The 12169-nt window shown below is 41.5% G+C and overlaps 1 protein-coding gene across 4 annotated transcripts in view; it reads left to right on the plus strand.

Annotated features, from left to right (window-relative positions):
* Positions 1-12169, plus strand: part of TPK1 (thiamin pyrophosphokinase 1) — a 387814-nt gene that overhangs the window by 268179 nt on the left and 107466 nt on the right. For 3 of the 4 annotated variants that reach the window (XM_027538741.1, XM_027538740.1, XM_027538739.1), the window contains exon 8: positions 5695-5806. In XM_027538741.1, coding sequence (XP_027394542.1) covers positions 5695-5806 — 112 coding nt within the window. Of the gene's footprint in view, positions 1-5694; positions 5807-6816; positions 7393-12169 lie in introns of those variants that run through there. The other variant, XM_027538742.1, reaches the window with a different exon arrangement.

Raw genomic sequence — 12169 nt, forward strand, 5'->3', positions numbered from 1 at the left:
TGAGAAATGAAGAAGTGACAGTTCTAATCCTCAGAGACACGTTACCAGAGACAGAGGTAGAATGACCTGGTCCAGATGAGCATTTCCTACCCTTCTTGGTCCCATGTCCTCTGCCACCCAGCACCCAGGAGACCTCGAGTCACCTGCAACCCCTCTGATGTGCTGTGCTTTCCTTTTTTTTTTTGTGCTGTGCTTTCTGATTGACCCCGGCAGTCCAGCCCTCATCGGGCTGGTATCCGCCACTGCAACACGTGACCACCGTGCCTACTCCTTTGCAGCTAAAGCCAAAGCGATTCTAAGGAAATCAGAATTTCTGCAGTACCCTCTCTCATGAACTCCTTTGATGAAAAAAGAGGTTTTGTAACTACTTTCTGAATTTGTTAAAGGCTGTTACATCTGGCACCTCTCTATGATAATTTATATTAAATTTAGCTCCTGTATTGTCAGAGAGAATTATTTTTAGTAGAGAGAAACAAAACTCAAAATTCACATGTCAAGCTATTTCAGCGTAAATAAGCTTAGGGAAAAATTCTAAACAAAGAAATAAAGATAGTTCATATCTGGAAATTAAAAGGGAACAAAGAAAAACACCTTTTTTCTTAGGGGGAAAAAAAACAGAATAAAGTGGTAAGGACAGGTGAAAAGCCACTGCCTGTTTCCCTGTGTGTGGTTCATCTAGCTGGCTGTGGTTTCAAACCCACCAGTGCCTGTTGCTGTTCACTAAGGGATGAGAAAGTGAAAAGGTCATTGAGAGACTTTTAAAAAATAATAATAATACTGTTTATGTTTACTGCAGTTTTACACTTACAGAAAATTGAGCCAATTAGAGTTCCCACATAACCCCTCTCCCACCAGCAGCTTCCCCTATTATCTTGCATTAGTGTGGTACATGTTCTACAAATAGTGAGCCAGTGTTGATACGTTATTAACGAAGGTCCATCACTTGCATTAGGGTTCACTCCTCGTGTTGATCTTTCTGTGGTTTTGACAGAGGCCTCCTTGTGCTGCTTAGTCACCAGCACAGTGTCACACAGAATAGCTGTGCTCCTCTGACAAACTCCTGTGCACCCCCTACGGGCTCAGTGAGCCGCCAGCAACCCGCTCATTGGGCCGCCGCGTGGTCTCCGCACATGCGCACAGGCCCGCGCGCCTCTTCGCTCCTGTTGGCTCGGGTTCATCCTTGGGTTCCTGGACGAGGGTCTCCGCTAAGCGCTCCCCTTGCTTACACGCTGCCTTCCCCTAGACCTGATTGGATCTCTGATCTGGTACCTTTCTTCCTTCCGTGTGCTTTGCCTTCCATGCCTTGGTCACAGTTTTCATGTATACAGTTGTGTGAATAGCTCATCTGTGACACTGGTTTGAGGATGGAGAATGGAGCTGTTTCAGATCCCACCTCTCAGTCCCATTGCTGCCACTTGGGCACCTTACCCGAATTACCTGTAACTCAGGCCAGGAGGAATTTTCAAATCCCCCTTTATAAAACTCTGCAACTCTAGGCTGTGTTTCCTAATTCCCATATGACAGAAGGGATGAGGAAATGAGGCCCACTGCACTTTCTTCTGCTCTTTTCCTTACCTGTGCCTTCTGAAAATTATAGCATTGCTTTTACACTGAAATAGGTGGCGAACTTCTATAATAATAATACGGTTTATATGCCTGTGCTCTAAATTACATAAAAACACCAAAGATCATTATTCAGGAACAAGATTAGTTTTTATTTCACTTTTGAGTTTCTCCCATGGCTATCTCCCAATCATTCCTCTTTCCTGAATTACTGTTTAGAATTATTGAAATATTTTCTCTGGTTTTTCCTTCAGAAAAGTCTTCTCCAAGGGATCTTCTTTTCCTTCTCCAGGGGATCTTCCCAGCTCAAGGATTGAACCCAGGTCTCCCGCATTGCAGGCGAATTCTTTACCAGCTGAGCCACCAGGGAAGCCCCAGAAAAATCTAAAAATTTCTAAATCTTGTATTGCTTCCTATCTAAAATATGCACTTGTTATTTGTATGAGATTTCAGTGTTGGATCAGTCATACTTGTTAGTTCATAGCACGTCGTCATCTCTGATCCAGACAATAGTCCTCATTGGTTGATTGATCCATTCCTTCCCTTTTGTTCCTGTATGTGTTCCCACTGTGCTTAGTTGCTAAAGTTGTATCCAGCTGTTTATGACACCATGGACTGTAGCTCACCCGACTTCTCTGTCCATGGGGTTTCCCAAGCAAGAATACTGGACTGGACTGCCATTTCCTTCTCCAGAGGATCTTCCCAACCCAGGGATCAAACTCACATCTCCTGCATTGGCAGGAGGATTCTTTACCACTGACTCACTTGGGAAGATAGCAATTCCCATTAGGGAGAGGAAATTGTTACTGTGTGTATATATGCTTATATATTTAAAATTTTAATATATATTTTTAATGTTAGAAGAAGTGTCTTTTTTAAAATTTATTTTAATTGGAGGCTAATTACTTTACAATATTGTAGTGGTTTTTGCCATACATTGACATGAGTCAGCCATGGGTGTGTTCCCCATCCTGAACCCCCCTCCCACGTCCCTCCCCATCCCATCCCTCAGGGTCATCCCAGTACACCAGCCCTGAGCACCCTGTCTCATGCATCGAACCTGGACTGGCGATCTATCTCACATATGGCAATATACATGTTTCAATGCTATTCTCTCAAATCATCCCACCCTCGCCTCCTCCCACAGAGTCTAAAAGTCTATTTTTACATCTGTGTCTCTTTTGTTATCTCGCATTTAGGATCATCATTGCCATCTTTCTAAATTCCATATATATGCATTAATGTACTGTATTGGTGTTTTTCTTTCTGACGTACTTCAGTCTGTATAATAGGCTTCAGTTTCATCCACCTCATTAGAACTAATTCAAATCTATTCTTTTTTAATGGCTGAGTAATACTCCATTGTGTATAGGTACCACAGCTTTCTTATCCATTCATCTGCAGATGGACATCTAGGTTGCTTCCATGTCCTAGCTATTGTAAACAGTGCTGTGATGAACATTGGGGTGCCTGTGTCTCTTTCAGTTCTGGTTTCCTTGGTGTGTATGCCCAGCAGTGGGATTGCAGGGTCATATGGCAGTTCTTGCATTTATTTTCATTTTGTAGATGGGTTCTTTAACTTATCATGATTCTGTTTCCTACTATGCATTATGTTTTCCCAGTACCTTGTGTTTTCAATCCACTCACATTTCTCTGTTTGCATGTAATCTATTGCTTGTTGTATATCTACGTATATTGCCTATCTTTCTTCCACTGATGGACACCAAGTTCAAATGTAGTTTAAATTTTCTTTAAAAATCTTCTTTGTGTTTGAATGTGTATTCAAGCCCTTCGAATTGAATTTATGCCCTCTCCTTGAATGCTCAAATAGAAATATATATATATGAATTGTATTGGTAGTAAATGTCTGAATGAACTTGTGTTATATACAAGAACTCATGCAACCTAGAGAACTGTTTTCCCTAACAAAAGCAATCTTTTAACAGAAGACAAATCCTACTTGTATCTTGAGGCCTGTACAATAGAATAAGTTCTCAGAGATTACAATATACAGTACAAGAGCTGTAGTTACAATACAAGTAAAATGATTGTACAAGGAGACCTAGATACCTTAGTCTGGTAATATGTCATATGTTAAATATACTTTAAAACATTATTTTATTAAAATGAATATATTTTGGAGCTTATTCCTTTAGAGTTGTTTGAATTATGAAAAAAAAATACCTTTTTTACTCTATTGTTGAATGTATCGTATATTGACATTGTCCCAAAAGAACTTGAGGTATCTTTTTATAAAGACTGCATAACCCTAAGGACAGAATAGCAAATAGGGTGGGAATAGAAAAGCATTACTTTGTAGAAGAAAGAGTTTCCAAGTATTTTATTTAAAAGCAAGCCTTGTGGCCTTGATTGAGCATTACATTTAACTTTACTGTAAACTGAAAAATAGAAAACATTTTAAAGTATGTCCGATTTCAGAATCAGAATAGAAGGAGCATACTCACTTCTCAGGGCCGGTACTCTGTTTCCTGGTAGACAGACTTGTCACTGAGATCTCCTAGAGGTGTGGGTGTAGGAAACAGACTAATCACCAGGAGGGTTAACATTGAATTCTAACGGTCAGAAGCCCAGTTCTCAGGTACAAAGCAGGGATTTTACGTAGGCAGCAATGTTGTATTTACCCTCAAGCAAGCATTTCATTAAGACCCTTGAATTCTCTATCCTTTAGCGCTGTTTGTTTAGCACATGAAATCAGTTTAGTCTTTGGAAGTGGAAGGTATAGGTAGTAATCCAGCTTCTGCTCCTTGTTATCTGTACATCCTGGACAATTTAATCTCTGCAAACTTCAATTTTCTGATACGTTAAAGTAATAATTAACAGTAAGATACCTTGTAAAACTGTTGCTAGTATTAAGTCAGGTGAAAGTTCTGTAGGATGATTCAGTACATGTTGTTGTTCAGTCACTAAATCGTGTCTGATTCTTTGCAACCACATGGACTGCAGCATACCAGGCTTCCCTGTCCTTCACTGTCTTCTGGAGTTTGCTCAAATTCATGGCCACTGAGTCTGATAGGTGATGCTGTCTAACCTAAGTTTGTTGTTAGGATTCAGTATCAGTTCAGTATCAGTTCAGTCACTCAGTCATGTCTGACTCTTTGCGACCCCATGAATTGCAGCACGCCAGGCCTCCCTGTCCATCACCAACTCCTGGAGTTTACTCAAACTCATGTCCATCAAGTCAGTGATGCCATCCAGCCATCTCATCCTCTGTCGTCCCTTTCTCCTCCTGCCTTCAATCTTTCCCAGCATCAGGGTCTTTTCCAATGAGTCAGCTCTTCACATGAGGTGGCCAAAGTATTGGAGTTTCAGCTTTATCATCAGTCCTTCCAATGAACACCCAGGACTGATCTCCTTTAGGATGGACTGGTTGGATCTCCTTGCAATCCAAGGGACTCTCAAGAGTCTTCTTCAACACCACTGTTCAAAAGCATCAATTCTTTGGCGCTCAGCTTTTTTCAAAGTCCAACTCTCACTTCCATACATGACCACTGGAAAAACCATAGCCTTGACTAGACGGACCTTTGTTGGCAAAGTAATGTCTCTGGTTTTTAATATGCTATCTAGGTTGGTCATAACTTTCCTTCCAAGGAGTAAGCGTCTTTTAATTTCATGGCTGCAGTCACCATCTGCAGTGATTTTAGAGCCCAAAAATATAAAGTCTGTCACTGTTTCCACTGTTTCCCCATCTATTTGCCATGAAGTGATGGGACCAGATGCCATGATCTTCGTTTTTCTGAATGTTGAGCTTTAAGCCAACTTTTTGACTCTCCTCTTTCACCTTCATCAAGAGGCTCTATAGTTCCTCTTCACTTTCTGCCATAAGGGTGGTGTCATCTTTATATCTGAGGTTATTGATATTTCTCCCGGCAATCTTGATTCCAGCTTGTGTTTCTTCCAGTCCAGCGTTTCTCATGATGTACTCTGCATATAAGTTAAATCAGCAGGGTGACAATATACAGCCTTGATGTACTCCTTTTCGTAGGATTAAGTATGATAAATTATGTGAACCATCACTAGGATGGTTCTGGTGCATATGACCAGATCTTCAGTACACATTAACGTGCTGTCTTTTCTTCTCCCATCTTAATGATCATTCCTTCTCTGCCTCAGGGAAAGCACAAATTGCATGTAGATACCGGGATGGAAGGTGATTGGTGTGGCCTCATTCCTGTTGGACAGCCTTGCAATCAGGTGACCACAACAGGCCTAAAGTGGAACCTTAGTAAGTAAAACCCTTGCACAAAGGGAGATTTTCTTTCTTTCTTATTTTTTTACAAAATTTATCTTGATAAATAATTAGAAGTGGAATTGCTGTGTCATATGGGAACTCTAGCCTTTCAATGAATAGCCAGACTATTTTCCACCGCGGCCATACCAGTTGTACATTCCTACCCGTGACGTGTGAGGATTCCAGTTTCTCCATATCCTGGTGAGTATGAAGTGATGTCTCACTGTGGTTTTTACTTTCTTTCACCTGATGACTAATGATGCTGAACACACTTTCATGAGCTTAGGGGCCATTTGTGTATATTCTTTGGAGTTATGTCTTTTTAACTTGTAAGATTCCTTTATGTACTCTAGATATAAGTCCTATATCAGATAATATGATTTGAAAATATTTTCTCATACTCTTTGACTTATGTTTTTATTTTCTGAAATCTAATTAACTAAATTTATTAATCTAATTTTGAAGTCCAGGTTTTTTTCTTTTATGGATCATACATTTGGTGTCATAGCTAAGCACTCTGTCTACCCTTTTTCGTGGTTTTGTGTGCTTGAAACCTACCTTACTTTTCAAGAAAAGTAGCTCTTCTAACTAGAGTTATTTAAACATCTGTGATTTTATAAGATTAGCTGTTCTGACTAAATTTTCAAATGTTCTCCAGTACTTAAGAACTGTACTGTGTAGTAATCACTCTAACACTGTCTGGATTGAAGAACAAAAAATGAGGTGGATCTGTTCATGAAATAAATGCTGATTCCAAAAGAAACCATCAGGCATTGTGAAATAATCACCCCTAGTCCCCAAGAATAACAGTTAACAATTGAATCAAAGAGCTTTGAGTGAATGTCAAAGGGATTATCTCATGATTGACTGATACCTCTAAAGTTGTAAAAAGTAAAATATGGAACCATGACATTCTTTTATAACATGTGAAACTTTTGGGTTCCCAAAAAGATATAAATACCTCAAGAGATAAATACAATGAAGATTAAAAGATATTTTAAAAGTTCTTTCTAGGAGCCACTGCTGACACAATTAGGAAGAACTAGAGATATTTTGAAACAAATGTCTGGCCAGCTCATCAGAATTTGAAAGGACCCTGATGAAAACAGATCTCCTCCAGTGCATGGGAACCTGTGGCAGGCTTTGAAGCTGGTTAGCTGCAGCTGCCATGAGCTCCCATCAGAAGCTTTTTTGAAAACATTTCCAGCCTAAGACAATTGGTTTACTGTCTGGAGCTCCCATTATTTCCAAGGACCCGTTCTAGCCAGTGGTGAACTTCCTCCTGGATCTGGTAGTGACCTCATCTTGCCAGGGCTGATACCAAGACATGTCGAGCTCTCTGCACAGTGAGCAGGCAGTGGACGTTGTGGTTGTTCAGTCACTGAGTATCTGACTCTTTGTGACCCCACGGACTGCAGCATGCCCGACTGCCCTGTCCTTCACCATATTGCTTCCTTTATCTTAGCAGTTGAACAGGTGAGAATCATAAGATACACGAGAACCGTCGGTGTACTTTAGAACATTCTCAGAGCTGCTGTGGAGAAGGAAATGGCAACCCACTGCAGTATTCTTGCCTAGAGAATCCTGTGGATGGAGGAGCCTGGTGGGCTGCTGTCCATGGGGTCGTACAGGGTCAGACACGACTGGAGCGACTTAGCATTCATGCATACATTGGAGAAGGAAATGGCAACCCACTCCAGTGTTCTTGCCTGGAGAATCCCAGGGACAGGGGAGCCTGGTGGGCTGCCGTCTATGGGGTCACACAGAGTCGGACACGACTGAAGCGACTTAGCAGCAGCAGCAAAGCCGCTGTATTCTACAACAATATACTCATCCTAATTCTTTTTTTTTTTAAACAGTTTTAACTTAAAATTACCTTTTGCAGTTTTTAAACGTTATACTCCATTTACAGTTATTGCAGAATATTAGCTATATGCCGCATGTTGTGCGGGATGTCCTCACGGCCTGTCTTATACCCAGGGGCTTGTATCTCCTACGCCCCCACCCGTGTTGCCCACCCTCCACTGGTAACCGCCAGTTAGTCCTCTGTGTCTGTGAGTCTGCTTCTTTTTGGCTGTATTGAATAGTTTGTTGTACTTTTAAAATTCCACACATAAGTGATAGTGTACAATATCTGAATAATAAAGTTTACTCCAGGAAGGGGCCTTGGGCATGACGGGCTTTTAGTCTTCTTGTCTGTGATAAAGTTTCAGCCCTGCCAAAGTGCTCTACGCTGTTACTTATCTATATATTTACAGACTGCTTCGGCTTTTGAAATAGGTACTTGATTCTCTACAACTTTGTGGAAGCAAGTAATAGCAACCTCACAAGGTGTGAAAAGCAATACCATTGAGAGACAAAGTGTTTTATCAGTGATCTGTGGTAATAGTGTTAATGAATAGGGTCTTCTGATAGGTGATGCTGCCTCATTAAAAAGTAGTAAAGATAACTGAGGTGACACCGTGTTGGCTTGGAGACAAGTGGATGGATTATTTTCACAGAGTGGGGGTCTGTCTGTACTCAGAAGAAGTCGCTCAGTCATGTCTGACTCTCTGCGACCCCATGGACTTCCAGGCTCCTCCATCCATGGGATTTTGGAGTGGGTTGCCATTTCCTTCTCCAGGGGATCTTTCCAACCCAGGGATCGAACCTGGGTCTCCTGCACTGCAGGAAGACTGTTTACCATCTGAGCCACCAGGGCTGTACTCAGTGTTCTTGTGAAAGCAGAGCTCTCAGTTCCATGTCAGTTTGTCTGTCAAACCTGCAGCGTAGCAGGATGGGGCTGCAGGAGGAGAAAGGAGATGCAATAACTTAACCAGGGGGTGCTCACATCTCGGGTCAAGGAGAAGAAGCAAGTCCTCCCAAGGGAATGCATCAAAATCGTCTTAAGGTGGTCTTGAGGCTGGCATTCTCTCTGTCTATACCCACTATAAAATATGATGCCACAAGTTCTAAAAGGAGTCTGATTCATATGGTTCAGTTTGTGGTATGTCACATCACAGACTGTCTTTAAAACAAGTGCCTATTGTGGCACCATCACCCACAAGTGTATGTTTACAAATGTTGTTGAAATCACATATATTACAGTATCTTCAACCAGTTCAGTTCAGTTCAGTTGCTCAGTCGTGTCCGACTCTTGCGACCTCATGGACTGCTACGCCAGGCTTCCCCATCCATCACCAACTCCCAGAGCTTACTCAAACTGATGTCCATTAAGTTGGTGATACCCTCCAACCATCTCATCCTCTGTTGTCCCCTGCTCCTCCCGCCTTCAATCATTCCCAGCATCAGTATCTTAGTTCATAGCAGTATGCTGTGGATATTCTGTGATGTGTGTCTGGGACTTCCCACGTGGCTCTAATGGTAAAGAACCCACCTGCCAGTGCAGGAGACATAAGAGACATTGCTTCGATCCCTGGGTCTGGAAGATCCTCTGGAGGAGGAAATGGCAACCCCCTCCAGTATTCTTGCCTGGAAAATCCCACGGACAGAAGAATCTGGAGTCGCAGTCCATAGGGTCACAGAGAGTCAGAGACAAGTGACTGAAGCGACTTAGCACGCACACGCATATCTGGGACTAGAGTTTCTTTAGGCTGTTGTACGTGTGGGAATAAAGTAGCTGCATCATGGGCAAACACACCCTCGCCTCTACTGGACATGTCGTGTGGCTCAGCAGAAGTACCAGTGTACACCCATCCAGGAGTATCCAAGAGTCCTGTGCTCCCTGTCCTCGCCCGATTCTTGATGATGTCAGATTTAATCATTTTTGCTGGTCTGATGAGTGTCAGTGATATTTCAGTGTCCTCTCTGAAGACTAGTGGGGGAAAATATCTTTATAGCTACTATCCATGTAGGTTTCCTCTTTCATTCATTGCTACTTTCTTTTGCCCTTTAGCCATTGGACTATTTTTTTTTTTTTGCTACTGGTTTTTAGAAGCGCTTCACACCATGATGATCTTCAGGCTATACTTTGCCTTTTCTATTTGTTTATGGCATTTTTGTACACACAGAGATTACTAAGTTAAAGACAGTTAAATTTATCAATCTTTTTCTTTCAGATTTGTAATTTCTATCATAATTCATCTTTCTGTTCCCCGTGGTCATAAAGATGTTCTTATTTTTAGCTTTAAGGGACTTTTTTTTTAGGTCTTTTCTTTCACCTGAAATTGATTTTTGTGTATAATATGAGTTAGGGATCTGATTTTTTTCCTTACTGATAACCAGTTGCTCTAGCATCATTTATCATCCTTTTTCCAGTGATTTGTGTTTTCAAATTCATAGGTATGTTTCTTGGATCTCTAGTCTGTTCCCTTGGCTCACATTCTTTTTCCTGTATTGATACTACACTGCCTTAGTTACCATAGCGTTACAATAAATACAGAAATGTGCTAGGTTGAGCCTACCAACCTTGTTCTTCAAAATTTTCATGGATATTCCTGACTTTTGGGGCTTCCCCAGTGGCTCATGGTAAAGGATCTGTCTGCAATGCAAGAGCTGCAGGAGACTCAGGTTCAATCCCTGGGTCAGGAAGATCCCCTGGAGAAGGTCATGGCAACCCACTCCAGTATTCTTGCCAGGAGAATCCCAGGGACAGAGCAGCCTGGCATGCAACAGTCCATGGGTTGCAAAGAGTTGGACATAGCTGAAGCCCATTTGCACACACACCTGGCTTTTTTCTCTTCTTCATAAACTTGCAGCTTGATAAATGTTCAGTTGAGTCGCTCAGTTGTGTCCGACTCTTTGCTACCCCATGAATCGCAGCACACCAGGCCTCCCTGTCCATCACCAACTCCCGAAGTTTACCCAAACTCATGTCCATCGAGTCAGTGATGCCATCCAGCCATTTCTTCCTCTGTCGTCCCCTTCTCCTCCTACCCCCAATCCCTCCCAGCATCAAGGTCTTTTCCAGTGAGTCAGCTCTTCGCATGAGGTGGCCAAAAAGTATTGGAGTTTCACCTTCAGCATCAGTCCTTCCAATGGACTGCTACCCAGGACTGCTCTCCTTTAGGATGGACTGGTTGGATCTCCTTGCAGTCCAAGGGACTCTCAAGAGTCTTCTCCAACACCACAGTTCAAAAGGATCAATTCTTCACTGCTCAGTTTTCTTTATAGCCCAATTCTCACCTCCATACATGACCACTGGAAAAACCATAGCCTTGACTTTACCTTTGTTGGTAAAGTAATGTCTCTGGTTTTTAATATGCTATCTAGGTTGGTCATAACTTTCCTTCCAAGGAGTAAGCGTCTTTTATTTTCATGGCTGCAGTCACCATCTGCAGTGATTTTGGAGCCCAAAAAAATAAAGTCTGACAAATGTTACACACACACAATTCCATTGTAGTTTTTATCAGAATCAGCCTTAATTTAGAGATTACATTAGGAGACTAGAACAGTTGGGAATGAGAATTCCTGTACAAAACTGAGTCTTCCCATCCATAAACATAATTTCTTTCTCCATTTAATTAGAATTTGAATTGCTTTTGATAATTAGAAGTTTTGTCCATAAGATCCTGTACTTAATGAGTCACAGAAGGACTCATCTCTAGAAACCTTATACTTAGTGTTGCTTTGTAAAGTACCCCTTTAAAAAATTACAGTTTCTGAGTTAATTTGTGCTGTATGGACACTTGATTTTATTTGTATTACTGTATTTATGAACACTTTCATGATTTCCAAAAATTCGACCTGGGTTCGTAATCATGTTTCTTTCTTCTTCATCTGTAACAAATAGGACTGTGTTCAATTATGAGTAACTGAAATAATAGTTTTAAACAGCACCCCCCACGCCCCCCGCCCCGCCGCCGCTGTGTAATAAAGTGCAGAGTTAAGTATTTACAGGGCAAGGCTTCTGTGATTTATTCAGCCTTTGCTTCAAGACGCAAGATGTCTCCGATGTAGAGTATCCCCTGTTTAGCATCAGGTGGGAAAACACAGGGAGGAAGTGGTGCAGCACGTCCTGCAGGAAAACACGGCATCAGGGATTGCCAGCGTTTGCAGAAACCCTCCCTCGTTTCATCATTTGCCTCGGTGGCCAGAGCTATCACACGCCACCCTAGCTGCAAAGGAGGCTAGGACATGAATTGTTTTTTAATCTGAGGACATAGTCACCCCAAATAAAACTGAGATTCTGTCAGTGAGGAAGGAATAAGTAGGAGTCTGCTCTTCTATCAAAAAAAAAAAAAAATGTCTTTTCTTTGTCTGCCATCTTGATGAACACTTTAGCCATATATATTAACATAATAAAAACTTTCTTTCAGTCATATTCTTATGGATTTCTATTTTTGCTTTTGATGGATCCACAGTAAAATTTTGTTTATAATTTTGTTTATAATCTGCATTTAACTCTATCTATCCTTT

The sequence above is a fragment of the Bos indicus x Bos taurus genome, chromosome 4 (assembly GCF_003369695.1).
Source record: "Bos indicus x Bos taurus breed Angus x Brahman F1 hybrid chromosome 4, Bos_hybrid_MaternalHap_v2.0, whole genome shotgun sequence".
NCBI lineage: Eukaryota > Metazoa > Chordata > Mammalia > Artiodactyla > Bovidae > Bos > Bos indicus x Bos taurus.